We start from the raw sequence: 25,982 nt of genomic DNA on the forward strand, positions 1-25,982 counted from the left end.
TACGAGCGCTCGCTTCGTCACATTGAACGTATTGCTTTATTCACCGCGTGCATGGACAGAATAGTGCTATATTCGTGGGGATATTTATTACATAATGGTGGGTGTAGTAGTAGTAGTAGTAGCAGTAGTAGTAGTAGTAGTAGTAGTGTCTCTACTGCGGGATACAGGTTGTTAAGATTCCCTTCTGGTCTGTATTATTCCTCCACTGCCTCTGTTTTACACCTACTTCAGCTGCTGACTTAAACTTGCACCCAGCTCCCATTGACATTACTAGGCCTACACCTCTTTAATTCAGTCACACTGATCATTCAATATTCAGTTCTGCCCCCAAAGTGCGGCAACAGGAGTTCAACATCCAAACACCACAATTACAATAATTGTCAAAACTAACTTCATATAACAAATAATTTGTTTAATGTTGGTGGTACCGTAGTACAAGAAATACATTATTGAAAACCAAGATCTGTGGTAGGCCTATTTGCTGACAGGTTTTAAACTATGAGCTTTCTGAATCAGGCTCTAAAACATTCGTACTTTTTTTTTTTACAAAATTTGGGTAGTCTAAGGAAATTCAATTGAGAAGTTATGACATTAATTTGTAACTGTGAGGTCTTCTATAGGACTATAAGCATTATACAATGCAAAATGGTGCAAATCTTGTAACGGAGAAAATTTTGAATGATAAATCTACCAGTACATGTTCTCCAACGTGCTGCAATTTAAACGAAAAAATGTTAGACACTTCTTCAAAATTTGGTCCTATGCTGACTAACAAGAATGTACGGAAACGAGGTAAAATGCATGGGTATTCTTCGGAAAAGATAAAAATGTAAACAAGGAATGGAATGTTATTGTTTTTTAAATACTGTAATAAAAGGAGACTTTCAATTTGTAAAGTATTACTTAAATACCGTATATTTTTTAAATGTGCTGCCTGAGCAAGTTAACCAATGTTGTAACTCTTTGAAGTTTAATAAGGTGAGTCGTGTTGAAAAATAATACTACTTCTGCTAAAACCAGAGGAATCTCTGTGAAAAAATATACTGCTAACTTTGCCAAAGTCAAAATGATCAATATTTGGGTCACTCCCCTTACAAGTCACTGGTATCTGATTATCAGTGCAATAATTCAGGTTGGGAGAGAAGATTCAGCTATAGAAGTATTTACACTATTCCTATTTTCTTCCCGAATGTAGTTTATAATAATATAACATTTGTTTCATGAAAAAAAAAATGAAATGAAATGGCGTATGGCTTTTAGTGCCGGGAGTGTCCGAGGACAAGTTCGGCTCGCCAGATGCAGGTCTTTTTGTTTTGACACCCGTAGGTGACCTACGCGTCGCGATGAGGATGAAATTATGATGAAAACGACACATACACTCAGCCCCCGTGCCAGCGAAATTAACCAATTATGGTTAAAATTCCCGACCCTGCCGGGAATCGAACCCGGGACCCTGTGACCAAAGGTCAGCATGCCAACCAATTAGCCATGGAGCCGGACTGTTTCATGAATTTTTGGTTGAATAAACTAAAATTCCCTGTTCATTACAACTGCATGAGCAGATGAGATTCATGACACTCACCAAAAATTAAGTTTATTTTGCACATAGAATGTATTTTTTAAATACTACTAAATAAGAGAAGGGACTACATTTTAGAAGACAGGAATAAACTTAAAGAATCCCAGCTACTTGGGTGTGTTCGTCTTCGTACATCACATTTCAGCGTTATTTTTGTTCGAAGAATATTCTTATTATTTCGACAACATTGAAAATAGCGCTGAATCAATTTCACGCAGGTATGAAATACCAACTGAGATCATATGGTATCAAAATATTATATCACAATTTCTATATCTTCGTCACTGACCGATTACCACGTCAAATACCTCGATTTAAGAATGACAGTAGCCTATATCAATACCACGGTGTCCCTAATTTCATTTGACGGTACCGCGGCGCATAGCTTACGAACAACCTATTCTACTTATCAATAATAATATAATAATAATAAAACTGTTTTATTAGTAAGGTTTTTTTCTAATATGTATCCAGTGAGAGTACATGCCTAGTTTATTTATTAAATGGCAAATTATCAACGGCCTTGCTTTTATAATCACCGTCTCGAGTGAAAATTACACAATAATGTACGAAATATACTAATATTTATGTTGAGTAACCGTTTGAGTAATGCTGAGAATGAGTATTTTTACAGTATGTTAGTTTAGCGTTATTTTCTAGCTTGGAGAACAGTAAAAAGGAAGCATATACAAGGTTGGGGCGGTCAACTGCCTTACCAACGTAGCGCAGGAATGAACCATAATGGCGGGCGAGCATACCTAGTCTTTAGAGAGCCCTAAGCAGGACGACGGAAAACTAACATCTACTGCGCAACCAATCTGGGCCACCCGTGGCCTAAACGACGCTACTGGATGTGCCGTTGCTTACGCTATTATACAAGGCTGGGAAATGAGCAATGAGAAGTGGGATCACAGAATTTAGTTTTCAGTTCTCCCGCTAGGATCGCCTTTCTTAGACATAAATGTTGAACGTCTTCTTATGTTCAGCATGAGTCTTGTGACAAGTTATTGTGAAAATTCGCTAATATACAGCTAATTATTATACTTACAGAGAAACCACGTATTCTGAATATTGCTTATCATCTATTTTTGTTGTAGTAGTGCAAATAATCATGAATACGTTTGAAACATATCAAGAAATTTTATGGTTTCATTGAAGCTGTTCCTGGTACCGATTTCTTCTGGGCTTACTTTCTCCAAAATTCTTAGGCCAGCAATTGTGTCTATCATGAATATTACTTTAGCCCTTGCAACATTCATATTTTCCAAATTTGTAGCTATACTACTTTCCTAGTTAATTTCCGCACAGGTGTCACTACTAATCGTTTTTTTCAGGTGATACAGCTTGTTGGCATGTTCTACAGTTACCAGGTTACCATTTACTTTAAAATTCCTGCTCACGTGTTGTGAACTTAAATTTCTTTAAATATGGCCAGGGTCAAAACTGAAAAATATAGGACTGCTGGAATCTAATGGGTGCTGAAGTTGATGTACAAAGTCTGCCTCCTTTCCACGCAAGGAGTGAAACATGGCCACATCCACTTGACAATTTGTCAATTCGGACGATCTGGAGTACACAGTCTTTAACAGCACAAGGTCTCGCGTGTTAGTTTGGCTAGTTGATATGTCAGGCTGTGTAAAAGAATATGACACAGGAATCCCGTAACGTGTGGAAACACCTTTGACCGTAATGCAGCGCAATTTATTAGCAAACTTATCTTCAATAACGACAGCATCTCCCTCTACGTAAGTCATTCCAAGAAGCTTATCCAAATTCCTGTCATAGACCAGCTTTGATTTTATTGCCATCTCATCTATGATGATAGAACCTACCTTTTCATTATAATGCTGTAAGGATTTCTTTTCTGTAATCAGACGAGCTCGTACCAAGGGAGTAATTCCTGTCTCTCCTATGGAATGGCCAATATAAGCTTTTAAAGATTTTGGTGTAGTAGGTGCAAAGTATCTTGAGATCTTAGGAACCGGTAGCCTTTGGTTGCGCTACAGACCTTTACAGTATTCTCTGTGAATTTACACGCTTGTTTACAAAAAGCTTGAATCTGCCCCAAATCACCTTGTTCAGCTAGTTCTGTAATTTTATTTAGTTGACTGTCAAGTCCATGTTGATATTTTTCATTTTTGAGTTGATGCATCCTTTCTTTTAAAGTGGTAATCATATTTTTCTGCTTCGTTACAAGTACTCCTTGTTTCCTACATTTTCTGACTATTCTTTTCAGTTTCAAACCTACTTTAGTGCAGCATAGTTTGCGTTTAATAGAACACTGTGAGCCTGTGGTTTTACTGTATATAGGTCTAATGGTTCAGTGATAATTACAGGTGGAAGGTTATTCTCTTCACTGGCTGCAGATATGGTTGGTTCCAAATGTTCAATGTTCTTAATTTCCGTCTTCTGGGGCCTTCCTCCTATCTGGTATTTCTGTATGTGATTGTTTGTATCGGGGAATATCTTAAAATACGGATGGAATGACGTTCGGAAGTAGAATTTTTATTTCTGTGCTTACACTATAATCTGAGTCCTTAAAATGCCTACTGCAAACAGTGGAATGCACGCTAGGTTTCCAGAGAGATCTGTCTATTTCCTTGACGACAAACTGTCAATCACCATTTAGTTTTAGGTTCTTCGTCTTTCGGAAATTTGTGAAATGAAATGCCACATCATTTTTGAGGTCTTTGATTTACAGTAAGGAACACAGTGGCGTATACTGAGGGCTACCAAGGCTATCAGTGAAGCCCAAACCTCAAATGCGAGCGATGGAAATCTAAAGCACATTATATTGTAAGCATCTGACATATTGTTCCATTTGCAAACCTTGAAAGCAATGAGAAAACACGTCGCACGTATTTCTGAGAACAAGGCTTCGGAGACTGATATTGCAGCCCAGACTCTCGTCCCTTCCCATCGACTCGCCTCACGCGGCTTGCTGCTGTCTGCCCACAGGTGCGGGGACCAGCAGAGGATAGCTGTGCTAGGCTTCGGTCCGTCAGATCGCCACTGCGTTACTCATCGTATATACTTCCTCACCTCATCCTTCTGTCTTAAATATATAGATAACGGAGTGCTGGTATTTCACTCCCGTTTACTTCTACATCCCTGTAGGAAGACACTGCAGGGCTGCTGTTATAGCAGTAATATAGTTTTCTTTTTATTGGTAGATCTGCTAAAATGAAACGCAATATTTCAGGTTTAGTGTTCTCTTTTGTTGGTTGGAATCGAACCCGTGATCATGACTCGGACACCACCACTGATCTTCCGAGGAAGATAATTAACCATTGAACGATGGGTACGACCGCTGTAAAATTCAACATTGTTATTTAACGATTATGATGATGATGTTAATAATAATAATAACGGTGCATGCCATCTGTATAGGCTTGGTGGTGACCTTATAGGGACAACATGAATGGCGGAGACGTCATAAACACCCAGTCCCCAAGCCAGGGGAATTAACAGTATGAGGGGGTTGATTCTGAAAATTGAACCGGGGCCGTCGGACCAAAGGCAAGCATTCTATCCATTTAGCCTCAAAGCTGGACTTCAATTTGCTAAACCGTAGGCTACCAACTCGATTGACTGGCAGAGGCCAGGGCAGTAGCTTGTGAAGCAGCCTTGACAACACAGCGGGCAGCTCCGTTGGTTGTTGGATGCAGCTCAAAATGCTTAAGGCTTGATGTTCCCTAAACCAACTATCGAAAAGGGGTAGCCTAAATCTAGTGGTAGCCCACGTCTTGATACCAGCACACGCCACTGAAGGAACACTACAGTACACCATGTTTTTTTAAGTTTATCCGATGTTCGCATTACGTAAATACGTCGTCAATTTCAGTCACTAAATTATAATCATCTGCACTAGCACAAGAAAGCTCATAAAGTACAAAAATCGTCTCGACATGCTCGTGAATGTTTGAATGAGTACTTCGCCCGCGCAATTTTATGACTAAGAAGAGCGCACCTATCGGCAAAACGACGCGTTTTACGAGCCCGAGCAGAAACCAGTTTCACGACCAGCGAGCCCTTGCATTTCCCAGCCTTGGGATGTGCATTCTCTGCATAACATCCCCCCTGTTCCGTCATGTCGTAGGGATCGCCACGAGTCAAATTCGCGTCTCGTAGTATAGGACTGACTTTTTATTGCATTAAGGCATTTGCCCCTTGCGCCGAGAAGGATTAGATCAGTCGTTATATCAAGGGCGTTTATACAGAGCTCAGTTTCATTCTCTATATTTCTTGTTGGGGAATGTAAGTTTTAAGAACATTTTAACTTACCGCTGTCAATTGGCAGCGCTGTTCGGTTGTCACTTGTCTCGTGAATCAGCTGATGGTTGTATCGTTAATGGTGGCAGTACTGTTTATGTCTCATGCGTAACCTGAGCAATCGTTATCTTATGACTGAAGTAAATGTTGTTTTCTACAGTGGTGCTAATGATGATCATAATTAAATGTTAACCTTGTTAGGTGATGCAACTGGCTAATTGTGTATATGTTGCTGCTGGACGGTATATCTTTGTTATTTTCGATTAAAGTATAATATATCGTTGTTGCTTCGTTAGTCACGTGGTTTATGTTGAGTAAATATTGATCGATTCAAGTGAACCCGGCACCAGTGAGCTATTGAAGCAGCTCCGTGTTGGTCTACGTCTCTACCTGACTATGAGTCATTGATATGTATCTCTGTTTTCTGTTTGAACAACGTGTTTAATGACAACCTGCTGAAGACTGCAGTGATGGAGGGATCCGGAAATGGTATTCCATACAGTAAATCTGGTGACAGAGATCAAGATGAGGTACGTGGTTTCATTCTAATTATGAAATTTGTCACTATAGGAATATTATAAGCATGAAAATATTAGTTGATTTACTTTTATGATACTTGTACGGAAGTTGACAGTGCTAGGAAACCAGCCTTATTGAATCACTACCTTATCACAAAATAAGTAATAAATTACCATATTTCCTTGCTGGAGCAGCAATATATCTTGTGTATGATAGTGGGGCCTCCTCATCTTTCTCATTTACTTGATGCAGCCTACCTAGCCAGACTCTAGGTTTCCAAAATTGATGAGGTTTTCAAAATCCCTTAATCCTTAATCCCTTCACAGCAATAATTCTTTCCTGCATCTACCTCAAGACAAATGATGATACCATTTGTAAAAGATTGGCCTTCAGTAGGCCGGGGCCTATACCTCAGATTAGCAATATTCTTAACTATCACACTCGTTTCATATCAGATAGGATACACGTATATCGTGCTATCTTGTCATACAGAACTACCTTTCCAGCCTCATTTTGGTAATGAACACAAAATAAGAATTAATTACTTATGACATTTGCTCATAAAGACGTCGAACTAGCTCATTCATATTCTGTTATGAAATAGAAGTGAAATTTGCATAATTCCGTAAATACATTAATTCTTCAGATGCCTTGCATTATAAACAATGACTCCATGAACTGTAAAAAAATTAGTGAAACGTAAAGCAAATAACATTATTATTATTATAAAAATTGGCTCCTATGAGTAAATTGTATTTTGTCCACCTATCAATACAGTCAGTAGCCTATTGAGAAAACTTCACTATAAGTAAATAATAATAATAATAGATATGTATTTCACACAATGTGCATGGATAAAGTTACAAGTTATTCAGTACAGAGTCCAGTCAATGTTATCCTCCTTCTTTTGCACTCTTTCGTGTTGTTTCCACATAGTGTGCATATGCAGCTTTCGCCTGGATCATGGAAAGATTTCCTATGGCATAGTTTATAATGGAATCCATGAATTGCGAATTGTGTCTCAGTTCGTACCCTGGCTTTTTCCACTCGGATGTCACCATTGCATCTGTTAGATAAAAGTCTCCCCAGATGTCAGCCTTCTTCGCTCATAGTTCTCGGAGTACGCTCTGATATGGGCGTATAGATGGTAAGCACATTTTTGTTCTTTTCTCCTTGATGCAAAAAGGTTCTCTCGTGAGCTCACATGTTAATCTTGACAGTGCAATCTTTGCAATGCATAGGGTTTTCTTGAGATAGGTGGCTTTGATTTTTTCTATGGCCATTAAGTATTTTTTTGCTCAGGTGCTCACATATGACGTTTATTGCATATATAATGATAAGGTGTAATCTTGATATGAAGTAAGTCTATTGCTGTCGTTATGGAAAGTTGTCATAAGACTTTAATCTCGTCCATCGCCACGATCGCCGCAGTTGTCCTGTCATTGATGTGAGATGCAAAGTTTGTACCAGTCATTTGTAATGTTAACTCCAGGTATTTGAATGTGTTTATTCTGTTTAGATAAAAGTCTCCCCAGATGTCAGCCTTCTTCGCTCATAGTTCTCGGAGTACGCTCTGATATGGGCATATAGATGGTAAGCACATTTTTGTACATGATCATGGTTGACGATGGAATTCTTCCACCTTTTCTGAATATCATGTATACCGTCTTCATTGGGTTCAGTGTCATGTTGTTGGTGTGTGTCCAGCTTACAAGCTTATCAAAAGCTTCTTGCAATTTTTGTTGTGATTGTGATTAAAAGCATTTTTATCACCAGTATGTGTTTGGGTCCTTATTAGACCATCTTCAGCTTGTTAGTCAGATTGACTGGAGACATTATTAAACACTACCAGAAAACTAACTCCTAAGAGTAAATTGTATTTTGCCCACCTATCATTACAGTAAGTAGCCTATTGAGAAAACTTACACTAGGGCCCATAAATAATGAAAAGCATTTTTATCACCAGTATGTGTTTTGGTCCTTATTAGACCATCTTCAGCTGGCTAGTTAAATTGAGAGGAGACATTATTAAATACTACTAGAAAATACATAAAATGATGATGTGAAATTGAAAGTTCATTAAAAATATAGCATGACTGTTTAAAAGTCATCTCATTGCTAGTCTTAATGCTAAATTCACACTGTTCTAAAACAAATATAGAATGGTTACGTCAGTGAAGTCACCTTGTTGCATTCTTTATAACATGTTAAAAGGAATTGTTTGTTATGTTCTGTTTGTGAAATGGACTGAATATGTTACCTTATATGATTGTGGGAATTCTTCTTATTTTAAACTATGGTGGAACCTTTATATTCATAGGATGGAGCCTATGTGATGAAATGTAAGCACAGAAAAATCCCTTGTTCAGATTGACTAGTAGTTCCTATGTTTGTAGGAGTCAAGAAAAGAAAAGAGAAACTATGCAAGTTTGTGAGAAAGAAGAAGACAACTTATCATAAAAATGCTGAAGTTGGTTACTCTCTCCCTTTCCTTCGGTCCTCTCAGTTCTAAATATTATATTGAACAGTGGACAAAATACAATTTTCTCTTAGGAGTCAATTTTTATCATTTGTAAGTCAATACGGAATCGTGAGGTTTATTGTCTGTGGTGCCATGAATCTCATTTTTTTCAATAATATTATCATTTGGTTAGAACCGATTTCCAGGATTTTCTCCTATAAAACAAACAATAAATTGCATGAATGTTGTGGATTGAGAGAACAATTTTTAACTGATTTTGGGGTGTTTAACTTAATATAAGCCTCAATGCTGTAAGAATGAATGAATGAATGAATGAATGTCTTCTAGTTTTGCACTTTACACACTTCTTACAATTTTCATTTCACAAAATGCTGCAATTTTGGAGATTTTGAAGAAACATTTCGTACATTTCACTGAAAACATATTTCTGTGCTTCTTTGAGGCAAATTCTATAACATTAGCAGCGTTAAAGTTGATTTCAACTTCCAGACTTGTATGTATGTATGTATGTATGTCCAGTCTTCAGCCCTAAGGTGGGTTGGATCCTCAACAGCTCTGCCATCAGCTGTCATAGATGCCGTAGGCATCACTGAAGGGGTTAATTACCTGTAATATATCAATTAATGGAATGTTACTGTACATTTTGGATTTCAGTGGGCTTGGTAGACTGATATGTAATAGCAACTTCTGGCTCAGTGAGGAAAGCAACAGGAAACTACCTCACTCCTCATTTCCCTAGTATGCCTCTTCAATGATGCCTAGACCATCTATGACAGCTGATGGCGGTGCTGTTGAAGATCCAACCAACCTTAGGGCTGAGGACTCAACATACATACTGTATATTTAGGCATTTTTTAAAAACTATGTACTGTAGATGTTCAGTTCTCTAACATGTGAATTCAAAATGGTCATTCTTAAACAGAGACATACCTTCCATTACTAATCTGTGCATCAGAGACTTGGATAATGAGGGAGTGGGGGGGTATCCAGAAAACTCATTACAATTTATCATTTACATGTTGGCAGAGAATTAAAATTCATAACAGTTACAATTCGTTACAGTTAAGATTTGTTATACAACTTAGCTTAGCGGATTTACGGGAATTCATAAAAATGTTGCCATATAACGCTCAGTATCAGTTTGCTTATCTTCATAATGTAACTTTTTTGTTTTCACAGTAATGTATTGTGCTTCTATAGTTTCTACAGATATTGGCAACTTTCTAAACCTGAAGTATTTTCACTACTACTTCCACTGTAAGGTCATAGTGTTTTCACAATATGACTGATGAAATTAGATGCACACACCAAAAGATGATGCCAGGAACTTAGATATATATAATGGGTTGATGACAAGAGTATGTCTAGATATGATGTGTATATAAGAAACAGTAAGTACTTCCACAAAACTAATCTCTTCCATTCTTCAAAATAAATTGTGGAGTGTGTCAAGTGAAGAAAGTACCATCATCATCTGGGTATTCTTCCAGTGGGCCGGGTAGGACTTTTGTGGACAATATGCCTCCATTGGTTCCTGTCATTGTAGAGTTCCTCTCCTTTCACATCCTGCAGTGTTGTTCCTTTCTCGATAAGGACTGCATTTATTTGGTTCAGCCACCTTCTTCTGGTATGTCCAACTAGTCTCCTTCCAGGTACAGCCATTTCCAAGTATTGTCTGGGGGTTCTAGTCTCTTCCATCCTTTGCACATTCCCAAACCATTTCAACCGTGCAATGCGTAGTCTTTCATCCATCGTACAGGTCACTTGCATGTCATTTCTAATGCACTCATTTCTAATTCTGTCTCTTTTTTCTTTTTTTCTTTTTTATTTTTATTTTATTCATAGCAGATCGTAAAAATTTCATTTCATATGCTTGTAGTTTGTTGATGTCTCTTTTAAATAACACAGAGGTCTCCAAGCCATATGTCATGATTAGCAGGAGGGAAGATTTGAACATTGTTTGTTTGGCTTTTACGGGAACTGCTTTGTCCCACACTAGATTCCGTACCTGATAGAAGAACGTGGAACCTTTTGTCACTCCGTTCTGCATTTCCAATTTAGCACTCCCGTGGTACGATACAATACTTACAAGATAGCTGAAGCTTTCTACACATTCAATTCTCTCTCTCTATGAAGTTTGAGGTCACATTCGCTGGGTGTTCTACTCAATTTCATTGCTACTGTTCTTTTCTTACATTTAACTTATATTCCTTAAATATGTTGATCCAGCAATCTAATTTCCTTTGGACTTCTTGCTCTATTTCTCCCCAGATGGCAACATCATCTGAAACACTAATGCATTCAAATCTCCAGGTTCTGCAGCTTTAATTTCTTTAATGATTACATCAATGGGTGCAAGTTAAAGTAGTGGAGATAGTGCACTGCCTTGTTGTACTCCTCTCTTTGTTTGGTACCATTCATTTCTACCATTCCCTATTTGTACACTACTTTCACAGTTTTCATATAGCAATTGGATCTTACGAATTAGAGAACTTGGAGCCCCTAGTTTATGCAGACATTCTCATATTTTGCTCCTTGGAACACTGCCACAGGCTTTTTCTATATCCAGGAACACTACTATCAGATCTTTCCCTTTTTCCCAGTTCTTTTCCATTAGTTGTCTAACGGCAAAAATTAGGTCCAAACTATCAAAAGAATCAGCCATTAAAAGAAATTTATTACGTGACTATATAATTAATTATGTTAGAAATTATGGTGGACGGTGAATCACCTGTGACTAATTCAGATGGTGAGTAGTAAATCACCTCTGGCTTCTGTTACAAATTAAATAGGCCTATGACCAGTCATAATGGTGAAGAAATTGTTACAAATTCCCCTAAACCTGGTGATAGGAAGAGATATTAGCAGAGTGCAGGTGAGTGAAATGAAATTCTGAAGCAGAATATGAATTACAAGAAGGGACAGTGTGAAATGAAAATGTGTGTGACGTGCCAATATTACACGGGATCAAATTTACACTGTGACACTGCGCTTGTACTGGGAGAGTAATAATACATACCAATGTGCTAAGTGGCGCACGTTTTCACTTGGAGAATTATAAATACACCAAATAATGGCAGTAATCCGCAGCACATAAGAGACACAATTAAGTACAGACACAGTAACGTTGTAACAAGCGGCACCGAATAAGTATAATTAAGTATAATGGCCCGACGACCAGCTGGGTGACAATCACAACTCAAGCAGAAGTAAGGGCCTCAGTGCACAGGAATTATTCAAGCCCCAAACTTACAGAGTCACTCCACAGACACACAGACATACTGTCATACAAGGGCGGGTTATAATAAAAACATAATCCTGTGAGGTGCCGAGTTGCAAGTTAACTACACACCGTACACTTACACCCACAACACAATTTCCACAGTGGTGTCGTCAAGCACAAGGTAATTTAAACGGCAGTATCAAATAATCATGCAAAAACAACTTACCTCAATGGGTAAATGAGTGGAGAGCGAGCTAGGAGTGGATCTTGCAACGTGACCTTTATATCAGTAGCAACTTACCAAATTCAGAGTATAATTACCAACGTTGTCTCAAAGGATAACACAGTATTAGAAGCATAAAATTTAATAAAGGAATAAGAAGGTTACAAGGTTAAATTATCTGCGTTGTCTTTTTTTGAAAAATATTTGATAAGGAAAGGAACAAGTAATAGGTAAAATTAACAGGGAAATAAGGAGAGAAATTAAACCAGAATAATAATAATAATAATAATAATAATAATGTTATTTGTTTTATGTCCCACTAACTACTCTTTTACGGTTTTCGGAGACGCTGAGGTGCCGGAATTTAGTCCCACAGGAGTTCTTTTACGTGCCAGTAAATCTACCGACACGATGCTGATGTATTTGAGCACCTTCAAATAGCACTGGACTGAGCCAGGATCGAACCTGCCAAGTTGGGGTCAGAAGGCCAGCGCCTTAACTGTCTGAGCCACTCAGCCCGGCCAAATTAAACCAGAACTTTAGTATGGAGTAAATACCTTAAAGTATCACAGGAACTGAAATCCGTACCAGGAAGGGAGGGCGGAATTCCCAAAACTAATTGAAGAGATCCGATGACTAAACAAGGACTGATCATATAGTCATTGACACCAAAGCACAAGGTCATGCGATGAAGTGAAACTCCCAATTACTAAACTACGTATTATTTCAAAATCAGCAGAATCAAAGGCTTGACACAGAAGGTCAACCAGAGAGGTATCCAATAACAACGGTATCACCTTAAAATCACCAGGCCGAAGTTCACAGGGAGTAGAGCACACTCCCTAATTCAGTACTTCCATACGTAGAAGGTAAAGTTTACAACAGAGATTATCGCAGGTAATCTGAAACAAAACTGGGATGAAAATAGTAACAGGTAATTAAATATCAAACCAGAATATGCGGGGTAGATCTCACGTGAAATCGAGACCTACATGTCACACCACCAAAACCAATCAGTCCCAACTTCTTTTTAAAAAAACAAAACATCAAACAATAGTCACCAAGGGGACCCCAGAAAAATATAAAACATGCGGACAAAACATGTGACAAATCACCGCAATAAAGGTGGTTTCATTTTTCTCTTTACATACCGGTATTTCTGTACATTAAGTGATAGTCATTTTCACGGTTAGCTTCCCCAGCTGATGGGTAAAATACATGAAACCCCTTTCAGTATTTAAAGTGAAGGTGAAATAATTCAATCTAAGAAATTGGGCAAGATTTCCCATAAAACATGATATAATACGAGTGGTATCTGACATAAGCAGAATTAAAACCTGCGTAATAAAGGATGCAGAGTTACAATGGTAAGGTACAAGTTTGAAAGCCTCCTAAATGGAAAGGTGTACAGAAAATTACTGACCTTGGTAAAATATTAAATCCACAAACCAGAAGGAAAAGGAGTTTAAAAAAGGGGCCAGTAATGAAAAGTAAGTAAAGAACACATCTTAGAATATGATATATACTAACCGGAATAGGATGGGAGGTTGGAGGAGAATGCAGATCAAACCATAAAAGGATTAAATTTACATACCAGATAGATTAATAACTGTAAAATAAATACATCATAACCAAATTCCCCAAAAGAGGGTGGAAACCGGGATAAACCCCGGAAAAAAAGTACAGAAGACTACATGGCACGTCTGTCTCGTAGAAAGATCAGGCGAAAACTACCAACATGGCTACCCCCAACACTCACCAAGGCCATCCGCATCCACTCAGCTATACCAAGAAGGGGAGGGGATAGAGCCATACGTGCAGAGCACATTACAGAACTACACGGACAAGGGTCCGTACAGTTCTGTTTACATGTTGAGAGGTGCTTGAATTAAGAAATTCATATGTGAAATTATCCTCACAAGTGAAGTGCTGAAGGAGGAACCCTTATGAAAGAGGTAGAGAAATGTCTACTAAGATGGTACAGGCAATTCGAATGAATGGAGGAGTCGAGGATACCCAGAAGACTGAGCGATGGTTAGAGGAAGTGAATGACTTTGCTGAGAAGAGAGGGAACTGAAACAGAGTATCAGCAAAGAACTGGTGTAGGCTAATGACAGGAAACTCTGGAGAGGCTCAAATTCCAAACAGACTTGTCAGTGGCTGGAAACTGTGCTAGATGAGGAAAATTATACCGTACAGACACATACCATTGTAGCTATTTGAAAATTCTAGATCCATCATAGTACACCACTTGTTGTTCATAAGCTGTCAGTTTGTTGTAATAGAATATGAATCTCATGTTAGATCCGCATTGTCGGTAGAACTTCTTACAAAATTGTGTTGATATCCTCCTAGTCAATACCATAATATTTTATGTCCAATTAAGATGTAACTTTACATAGCAACACATCTTGCGCTTCGACTACGGGAGCAAGTCAGTCAAGCACTGGACTACTTTGTCAGAGAACACAGGTGATACAAGTGGGCTACGTAACTTAAGTTAATTTTCGTTCTTCATAACCTGTCTTAATATTTTCCTCTTAGTCACCATTTTTCTACTTTTTAATTTGATTATTAGGCTGATGACCTTAGATGTTAGGCCCCTTTAAACCACAAGCACCATTAATTTGATTATTATCCATTTTACAGACTAAAATCCAGACAGTTCAACTTCAATAACAGCTTACGTATATCAACCCATGTCTGAACATAACAGCTAAGCCAACAGTTTACAGGTAGACCTATTAGTTGAACTACACCAAGAGACAATAAAAACTTTGAAACAAAAAGGCTTCCAGCTCAAGACTGTTTTAACAATCACCATCTTACAGTTTTTAATTTTCATCATGCTTTTTAACTGACATTCCATTTTGGGTGTGTCTGATGTTTTTAATTCATTATATATGTCTTAATGAGGATGAGTCTATTTCGGGTCAAAACATGTCTATGTAAAGTTTCGTCTTAATTGGATGTAAAATATTATAGTATTGACTAGGAGGATGTCAACATAATTTTGTACAGTTTTGTAAGAAGTGTTTGTTTCTTTACAATTTGCTTTATGTCACACCAACACAGTCTTGTAGTGACAATGGGATAGGAAATGCCTAGGAGAAAGGAAGCGGCTGTGGCCTTAAGGTACAGCCCCAGCATTTACCTGGTGTGAAAATGGGAAACTATCTTTAGGGCTGCCGATAGTGGGGTTCGAATCCACTATATCCCAGATGTAAGCTCACAGCTGCATGCCCCTAGCCAACTTGCCTGGTCATTCTTTGGTATCAAGCTTGCATGTGTTTAGGGCTCCTCCACATCAAAGTGAACAGTTGAATGAACCATGTAAGTTAAGCAATATTAAAGTTGTCGGCAACGTTTGAACTTATTAAAATGAAAATTCTGTAACTGAAATCCACTACAATATTAGTTTTAACGCTAAGCATTTCAGAAAGATTTTGAATATTAGGAAAATTATTGTCTTCAGATTCTGTTCTCCATGTGTCTGCGAGGTATTTTGAAAAGATATACCACGCGGATGATCATTTTGAACATAATTTAAAATGATGGTATTAATAAATATAATAATAATCATCATTTAGAAAACCGAGCTCGATAGCTGCAGTTGCTTAAGTGTGGCCAGTATCCAGTATTCGGGAGATAGTGAGTTCGAGCCCCACTATCAGCAGCCAGGCAAGTGTTGGGGCTGTACCTTAATTAAGGCCATGGCCGCTTCCTTCCCACTCCTAGCCCTTTCCTTCTTATCGTCGCCATAAGATCTATCTGTGTCGGTGCGACGTAAAAAAACTTGTTAAAAAAACTCATCTAGAAACTCTGCTATTGTGTGCAGGCATTCTTTTAATAACATTTGGGCTGCCTGCATATAATTTTTGAAGTTACATTTTACTCTACCAGATGACAGAGAAATCTCAGTTGTATTGTGTGATCTTTAACTGAGTTTTAAGCTAATTAATTTAATCATAAACACTTAGGAGTCACCAGAGATCCTTTTTTACTTGCCAACATCATTTGGCATGAATGCTCAATGGACCGGGTTTTTTTCTGTCTCTCGAAACGTGATCTTTAACTGAGTTTTAAGCTAATTATGTAATTAATCATAAACACTTAGGAGTCACCAGAGATCCTTTTTTACTTGCCAACATCATATGGCATGGATGCTGATTGGACCGGGTTTTTTTCTGCCTCTCGAAACGAAGAAATCTGGACTTGAACTGCTATCTTCAGATTTGGAGATTTGAAAATAGAGGCATGCTTGAATATTTTTTATTACTTGCCTGTATGTTGTAGAATTTAACCCTTGGCAAAGGTAAAAATCTTTCATTTTTATTGGTCAGGTCTGCTTGTATTTAGCCTACTTGCAGTAATATTTCATTAATGGGCAGGTTTTCTATCAGTTGTTTAGCTGGTCTTCTCGTTAATGGTTTCAAAGAAGTTGAAAATTGATTTAACATCTACCTTAGCACATTATTCCAATCTGTAATTCCTCTTATGATAAACAAATATTTACCCCAATTTGTCCTCTTGAATTGTAACATTATGTTCATATTATGATCCTTCCTACTTTTAAAAACTCCACTCAGGATTATTTTTCTTCTACTGTAATGTCATTCTACACCATTTCTCCACTGACAGCCTGCACCATATTGCTTAGTTGAGTAGCCCGTCTCCTTATTCCCTACTCTTTCCGGCCCAAATATTTTAACATTTTCATAATAGGCCTACTACTCATTTCATATGTAATAAATTTCATTTTGATCCAAATTGATGATTTATCACTATCAGGGATGAGAAGGTCCACTTTGACATCTGTCTATGGCCACAGAACTACATGACTATGATTTTTCATTACTAAACTCCCACATGCATTGACAAGTTACAGATAAGCTAACTCTGCCAAATGGTGGACATTTTTATGTAAATAGTACTATAAGTTAGGACCTATCACACAAAATTCGATATTTTGTTATATACTGTAGCATTCCTTAATTAAATTAAAACACATGGATTATGCGCCACTATAATTTCTCTCATCATACTTTTTTTTATAAGAAAATTCTCTCAGAGGGATTTGTAAGTTTGTTGTTGAGGTGTTAAACTGTTTTGTTGATAATGATGTAATATTTAACTGAATGCATTGTAAATGAAATTTGAATTATGCTGGTAAATATGTTATTTTGTTTACTTACAGAAGCTTCTCCAACCCTTCAAGTACATTTTGCAAGTTCCTGGCAAGCAGATTCGAGCCAAGTTAGCACATGCATTCAACTACTGGTTGAAAATTCCCTGTGATAAATTGAACGTGGTTGGTGATATTGTACAAATGCTTCATAATGCTAGTCTACTGTAAGTTGCGAGTGTATGTCTTACTGTTTTATGATTTTAATGGATGAGTGGCAAGATTTGTAGATGTATTCGGTTCAGTAATATGTCTGGGTTTAGGGTTTCTTGCTGTGAAATTAGTTGTCACCAGTTGAGAAAAGAAATAACATAGAAGGTCTGAGGGTATACAGTCCAGAATTTTTTGCATAACATTCTATTCTATTCTACTTTACAAATTGCAGTGGATATTGGAATATTTAAATTGCTAAATAACAGATTGCATAGGTTATTAAAGATCACAGTTTGTTCTAATAATAATAATGATATTGGATTTTATATCTCACAACTCACTTTTATGGTTTCGAATATTTTATTTAATGGTGCCAGAAACATAGCATAAATGCCAAAGATAGTACTGAAATAAAATACATCCAAAAATTGGTACTACAAGCATATCATTTCTGGATACAAGGTAATATCACATCACATGGGCCTATACTGCACAAATAAAATTTAAATGTAGTGTGACCAGTATCTAGCCAATTCACACGCTGCCTTGGTGGCATCAATCAGGTTCTGAGGAGAAGACTTGGTTGGGTACAACTTGCAGATAAGGAGATAGTTCATGGTCTGATCTTCACCGCATTTGCATAGTGTGGAATCACAGTTGAATCCCCATTTTCTCATCTTGGTCTTTGATATGCCAACTCCAGTGTGCAGTCTCTTGAGTGCCTTCCATGTTGACCAACATTCCTATCTTATCTTGTAATTTCCACACTTTTATTTTACTATCTCTTATCTCCTTTAATTTTTTTCATTTTCCCCACTCTCATTTTTTGCTATCACAACTGTATCTTCATCAAATGCTTCTCCTGCTAAAGCAGGAATTTCTTCGACGTAGTCTGGGGACAGGGTTTCTTCCTACAAGGGGAGCGCGCAGGTTTTCGAGGAGAAAAACCCGCTGGCGCAGAATCAGACCCTCCAGGTGGAGGGCGTGAGGCCCCATTTGTAGGAGATGTAGAAGAACGTCTAGTAAGGGCGCTCTTCTTCCCCGCCATCGATTCTTGTTTAGACGGGCTGGGAGGTGACTTCCCAGCACTGGTCGACGATGCCGCCTTCGTCGGCTTAGGCACGGCTTTCGCCGACCTTGTGAGGGAAGCAGACGTCTTCTTCCCTTGCTGTGCCAGCATAGGTTTCTTAGCTGGCACAGGCTTTATGGTGGTCGAAGGCCGGGGTGGACCCACCTTCGAGCTCGTTCTCTTTGCGGCGTCATGGAAGGTGTTTCAAGGGAAAATTACGAACCTGAGAGAGACTGTGCTATCATGCTGAAGTCTAATGTCTTGGCATTCAGAGAATTAAACTTACGGTGCGCTTCCTGGTAGGAAAGACCATCGAGGGTCTTGATCTCCTGGATCTTCTTCTCACTCACATATGCTGGACAGTTCCGATCTCGAGGAGAATGAATACCAGAGCAGTTAGTGCATTTGTACAGAGTTGTGCACTCCTCCGCACCGTGAGTTACTTTTCCACATATACCACACACAGACTGATTCAAACGAGATACCATGTGTCCGAATCTCTGGCATTGATAGCATTGCATAGGAAGTGAGATGTACGGCCTTACATCGCAACGATAGGTTGTTACCTTGACTTTCTCTGGCAACAATGACAATTTGAAGGAGACTATGAACGCACCCGTGGCAACATCTTCACCGTTGACTTTGCGTGGGATACGCCGGACGTAGGTCACACCTCGGTGCTTCATGTCTACCATCAGTTCATCGTCAGTGTTCAGAATGAGATCACAGTGGAAAATAACTCCACGAACCAGATTCAAGGTTTTGTGCTTTTCCACTTTGATGGGGACCACAGTGGTCGCACTTAAGCAACTGATCTGCTTGAAGCACAGTGCTCGTCTTTAGAAGCAAACCACCATTACGCATTTTCTTCAGGTCCTCAAGTTCACCGTATACACCTTCAATGTGTCGACTGAAAAGAATTGATTTGAACAGCTTAAAATTGTGCCTATCGGTTCTGGTAGCAACCAGGAACCTAGGGAAGCTGGAACCTAGACTAATACGCTACGCTTGTTCCCAAGGGGTTGCCCCCCTTAGGGAATCAAAAGTTAAAGACTTGGGTAGCGAACTACCCAACGAGACAAGGAAAGGAAGAAGTAATCGGACCATATGGATATGGGAAAAGGAATAAAAGAGGGGATAAACTAGTTGAGTTTTGTGAGAGGAACGGAATGATGGAATGATTGTGGGCAGTATATGGTTTCGGAAAAAAAAAAACAGCAGGAAAATTACAAGATATGGCTAGGGTGACAGAAGAATAAAATCAGTAATTGATTACTTTCTGGAGGAAAGGACAAAATCATACACATCGTTATCTCCATCTTCGGATGGGGATGTGAGTGTAGGTTAGGTAGCATCACGCTGCTTCTAACCTAAACCTCAGAAGTCGTCCTTATGGCACTGTTACAATTCCATTGTAACAGTTATGATCGGCATCTTGCTGAGCTGCGCCAGCTAATTAGCAAGTATTCGGCGAGTATAGTCTGTATTCAGGAAACAAATTTCTGACCAGATCTTCATACGGTCTTGAGAAATTTTCGACTATACTCGACAGAACAACATTATGCTCACCGGGCTTCCGGTGGCGTTGGCATTTTTGTCCATTCTGATACCTACAGCGAAGAGATTCCACTAAGAACTCTGCTGGAGGCTGTAGCACTTCGCGTTCCGCTGCCTGTCATAGCAACAGTGTGTAATGTTTATTTTCCACCAGGCCAGCCTCTTAGCATAAATGATGTCACTGATCTTGTAGGTCAGCTTCCCCATCCCTTCTTCTTATTGGGCAATTTTAACGCCTGTCACCCTATATGGGGCTCTGAGATGCCTTGCCCCCAGCGAAGAGAACCGGAAACATTAGTAACAGAGCTGGATTTATGTATTTTGAACACAGGGGAACCAACTCACTTTAGTGTACGTTACGGCACATATTCTCGCATAGGCGTAAGTCTGTGCAGCCGAACGTTGGTTCCGCTGTTTCGGTGGAATACACACGATGATCTCTGTGACAGTTATCATTTTCCCATCGTCTTTACTTTGTTCAAACAAAAATCTGTCGAGGCTCCTCCTCTGCTGCTGAGGAATTCATTCCATCCTTCTCAGGGACTCCTCATCGAAAACTCGTTCCTTGGTGGAACGAAGTAATTGCAGCAGCTATCAAAAAAACCCGTCACACTCATAAACGTTATCGTAGGCAGCGTACTGTGGTCAATTTGGTAACATTTAAAAAACTCTGTGCTAAGGCGCGAGTTCTTATTCGCCAAAGTAAGAAAGCTTCGTGGGAGAGATATGTGTCTTCAATGACGTCACATACTCCATCATCTCAAGTGTGGACTAAACTTCGGCGTATTTCGGGTATCAAAGGGTCATCTTCTGTACCAGGAATTTCCATTGCAGGGAGTGTCGTCACTGAACCACTCTCGATTGCTAACCATCTAGCTAGTCATTTTGCGGGTGTATCTGGTTCCGGGAATTACCAAAGTGATTTCCTCGCTCATAAACGTTATCGTAGGCAGCCTACTGTGGTCAATTTGCAGGAGGCAGAACGTCATCACCTTAGTTTTGCCACTCAAGCTTCAGAGGACTATAATGTGCCCTTTATGGAGTGGGAACTCCGCAGCGCCTTAGCGCTTTGCAAGGACACGTCTCCTGGACCAGACAATATCCATAACCAGATGTTGAAACACCTTAGTGACGATAGTATATTATATCTCCTTCGTGTGTTCATTCGAATCTGGATAGAGGGTGATTTTCCGTCTCAGTGGTCAGAGGGCATAGTTATTCCTTTCCTCAAGCCTGACAAAGATCCAAAGTATGCAGGAAGTTACAGACCGATTTTGTCTTACAAACTGCCTTTGTAAGCTACTTGAGAGGATTGTAAATCGCTGACTTGTGTGGTGTCTGGAGAAACAAGGACTGTTGTCCGAGTACCAGTGTGGTCTTCAAGCTGCTCGCTCGACCACTGACCACTTGGTACGCCTGGAGAGCTTTATCTAGGATGCGTTTCTTCGCAAACAGCATTTGGTAGCTGTTTTCTTTGACTTAGAAAAGGCCAATGACACCACCTGGCAATATGGTATCCTTTCAGTCCTGCATCAGTGGAGATTCCGAGGTCACTTGCCAGTATTTATTGCGAATTTTTTGTCCCTCCATTTATTCCGTGTCCGAGTAGGGAGGACATATTCGCAATACCACGTTCAGGAAAATGGAGTCCCACAGGGATCGGTTCTTAGTGTCACTCTGTTTGCGATTGCTATAAACGATATTGTTGCTGCTGCTGGTTCAGCAGTCATACCGTCGCTATATGTGGACGACTTTGCTCTGCACTATAGCTCGCGTAATATGGCAGTCGCAGAGTGACGATTACAACAAGCTATTAGGAGAGTGGAGCAGTGGACCTTCGAACATAGCTTTCGGTTTTCCACCACAAAGACCTATGTTGTCCATTTTTGTTGCCAACGTTTTCTTCACCCTCCTCCTGAACTTTATTTAGGAAATGTAGCTAATCCTGTAGTTGACACTTACCGATTTCCTGGGCTCCTTTTTGATAGCAAATTATAGTGGGAGTCACATGTGCGGCAGTTAAAAGTGCAGTGCACTAAGAAGCTGAATGTCATGACGTTTCTTAGCAGCAATAATTGCGGGGGGCTGACCGCACAGTGCTCCTACGATTCTATAGGGCACGTATTTTATCTCAGCCAGACTACGGCAGTGCAGCATATGGCTCAGCAAGACCAAGCATACTTTATCCACGTACAGTACTCTTCCAGCTGTTTTGAAATTGTCAGACCCACTCCATTTTTTTCCTCTCTGCCACCACTCAGTATAGTGTGTATATCGTTTCCCTATTCTCTTTTAACTTTGCTCAACCCCATCATTTCTATACCCTCTTTCTCCATAAAATCCACCACTTCTTCTGCCTTTCTTGTTAGTTATGAGGTTGATTATGACCACTTTCATGTTGTTTATGTTTCAAATATTAACCCGATACTTGGCTTTCTTTTATACAGCAGGAAGAGATCAAAACAATATCAGCAATAATGCAAAAAAGAAAAAGAAATTATATGAAACTACAAAGGGCCACAGAAGGCAAGAAATCAACTGTGTCATGAGAAGCCACTGACAGGGAGAGTCATGCCCACTGATGTGCCTCAGAATCTGGGGAACAACGTAAGGGGTGGACAAAACTCATGCACATGCTAAGTGATTGTCCCATCAATGATGGGTACTACTGCATGTCTTAAATATGATTAACAGTTATTCAGCTGGTGAATAGCATTTATTACATAACTAGCTGTACTTGCTGGTCCCCATGGGTTGAAGTCAGAATTAGAAATGTACACTGTTAGTAACAATGGTGAACAGGTACAGAATTTCTGGTGTCCAGTTATAATGGTTTGCATCTTTCGTAGGTTGATGATTAAGGAATAATTTTTGGTTTATGTAACAAGTTGTTAGTACCGTATTCTTATATTAGACTGCTTTGCAAGTACCACCTGTACAAGTATGGTAATATTCTTGTGAGTCATCAGTATATAGATAGTGTATACAGTGAAGAAGTGGAGAGGAGAGGTTGTTGATATGCAGCATGAATAATAAAGGTTCCAGCACAGATCTTTGAGGGGCGCCAGATAATCTGTTAGCCCATTGGGAAGTAACATTGTTTGCCGAAACACATTGATAACGATTTGTGGGATAAGATATAAAGAAATTGATTGCTATCTTGTCAAAATCAGTAGAGCGCAATTTCAAAAGAAGCCATTTCATGTTGACTATTTCACATACACTACTAAAATCAAGGTGCATGAGTACCTTTATCTGCCGTTTATCCATAACATGCTTAATATCATCTGTTACATCAAGAAGTGCCGTGTTGTGGCCTTTCTTAAAGCCAGATTGGAAAGGATCTAAAATTTAATGAATTGTGAGATATTCAGTAGTTGATAATGTACTAGCCGTTCAAATGCTTTTACAAGCAGGGTTAGTATAGTTATAGGGCAGTAATCTGATGAAAAATTTCATGAGATATTTTTTAACACTGCATTAGTCACGTTTTATCTGAGAGATACATAGTAGTGATTATTTGCTGTAATGAAGCTTGCTTGAGGTTAGAAGCCCATCTCCCCCCTAGCTTCCTGTCTCAGAAGTGGTGACATCCAATAATGTTGTGACCTTCATGCAATACAAATGTCATGAGCTGCTGCCTCGTAGATAAATCATGATGCAAGTAAATTTGTAAAGTATTCATGTTTATCTCTAATGCGTTTGATTTGCTGTGATTTAGCTGATTATTGTTTGTGCTAGTTCTTGCAGCTCAAGGTCTTTTGAAATTGAAAATTAAGATGAAGATGACTTGTAAAACTGTATTGTGTTCAGTGAGTTGTTTGACTAATCAGTAACATCACGATTTCAGGATCCTGAAGACTGTGAAAAGAACAATCAGATAATTAGTTTAATTGTTTCAAATATGCCAGTGTCCTTTCTCAGTATTTTAGGGCATATGTTGTAAATAAACCTTAAAGTGCATTTTATGTTGGTTTCTATCATCCACAAATTATATAGGGGTTGCTGTAGACAGACTGAATATATGTATTTCTCAGATACGACGCAAACACTGATGCTACTTTCAGGACGCGCTCAATGCAGTGTTGATGCTGGAGTTACCGGAGCATCCTTCCAAATGACCAGGAAAGTTATTGTGTTTAGACAGCAATTGGCAAGACCGTGCCAATAACATATTTTATGAAGCATATTGGAATATGATACGATCCTTTCATTTCAGTTTAATGGAATTTAAGGCTTTTTTACTTCATTTATACTGAGAGTACAATGTTAAAAAATTGGTTCCGTATGTAGGTAATTGTCTTCTTCATGTGGTAAAAATCTGGATGGAAATTGAGTTTCTTTTATTTGTTTACCAGTGAAGTGGTAAGTGTGTCAAGCAATAGTGTTTGGGATATGAGGTTCTGTGTTTTTTCCTATGCCTGTTGTATGTAACTGACTCCACGCATTAGCAATATTAAGACTTTTAATTTGATTTTAGATATATTTAAGTTTACCGTTTCTAATAAGTTGTTTTGTTGTGTTCCATAAGAGACTGCTTGCTTTTTTTGTTACCCTGTACCAACAGCACAAAACATTGCATTGGGCCATTGCTACTTTCATCTCACTGTTTAACCACGAGAACCCTTGCCTGTCAAATAGGAACATGCTTGTCTTAGTGTTCTAGTAGTGAGCTAAATCAAGACACATCCGTGTCATATTATAGTTGACATAAGTTTGCATTAGTCATGTCGCTGTCATGTATATGCTTGGGCACCCGCAGTGAGTAACAGAGATAAATGAGATTCTGTGTACGGATACCAGAAACATATACTATATTTGTCTATGCTTGACAGCCTTCTGGGGATCATTTGTCACAGTCAACTATTAAGAGTACGGGTTGAGTTGTGTTACATATGTGTACGTGATTAGTTGCATATAATAAGATAGTCATGTCCATTGATATGAACAACAGTCTGTGGATTCAGTCTGAGTTAGAAGGTTTATGTTGAAATCACTGAAGATTATAATGTGTACATAACATGGTGTAAGTTTCAGCAGGTCCACTTCAATATCTTCTGTATTTCTTAGGTGGCTTATACTGTAAACTACTACTATTAGCACTTTCTGGTGGTTTACATTCACCTCAAGAAATGTATATATTTGGTATATGGGGTGACATCAGGAAAGATATGAATTACTGTAAATGTCAGTTAATTACTACACAAGATTATTTTTCCTTTTTGTTGGTTGCTTTTTATCCTGCCACTACACAGGATTTCCCTTCTGTCTCCATTACAACCTATCTTGCTCACAGATACCTTCTCTCTCTGTTGATGGAGTGTAAACAATATATTATTAGATTTAAACCAAAATTTAAAAAAGAAAAAAACAGAAGGGGGTTCTAAGAAGTTTTATATAACCACAAGGTACCATTTTTTTCTCTGAGTAGCTTTCTTAGTTATTGTTCACTAAATTACTTTTGCAGTATCCTTCAGTATATTGAAAACTATATTTATTGCCTGTTTACATATAATTGTTTTATTATTATACAGTTTATTGAAAGCTTTCTGTTTCCTGTTTTATTTTTTATTGGTACTTATTTTTACAATAATTTATAAAGCATACTTCTTAAGTAGTTGGTCATATGATTCACAGTTTGAAATTTGTTTCCTTTTCAGCACATTTTGAGTGATCTTAATGGGCAATCTGTTGTTATTGTGTGCTCCTTATCCACATCC

General features: G+C 38.6%; 1 protein-coding gene across 1 annotated transcript in view; it reads left to right on the top strand.

Moving 5' to 3' along the window:
* Nucleotides 1-6,274: 6,274 nt before the first annotated feature.
* Nucleotides 6,275-25,982, top strand: part of LOC136879329 (terpene synthase) — a 56,419-nt gene continuing 36,711 nt past the window's right edge. The window contains exons 1-2 of the mRNA XM_067153147.2: nt 6,275-6,381; nt 17,496-17,650. Of these exons, the coding sequence (XP_067009248.2) occupies nt 6,322-6,381; nt 17,496-17,650 (215 nt within the window). The 5' untranslated portion in view covers nt 6,275-6,321. The remainder of the gene's footprint in view (nt 6,382-17,495; nt 17,651-25,982) is intronic.

The sequence above is a fragment of the Anabrus simplex genome, chromosome 8, assembly GCF_040414725.1.
Source record: "Anabrus simplex isolate iqAnaSimp1 chromosome 8, ASM4041472v1, whole genome shotgun sequence".
Lineage (NCBI taxonomy): Eukaryota > Metazoa > Arthropoda > Insecta > Orthoptera > Tettigoniidae > Anabrus > Anabrus simplex.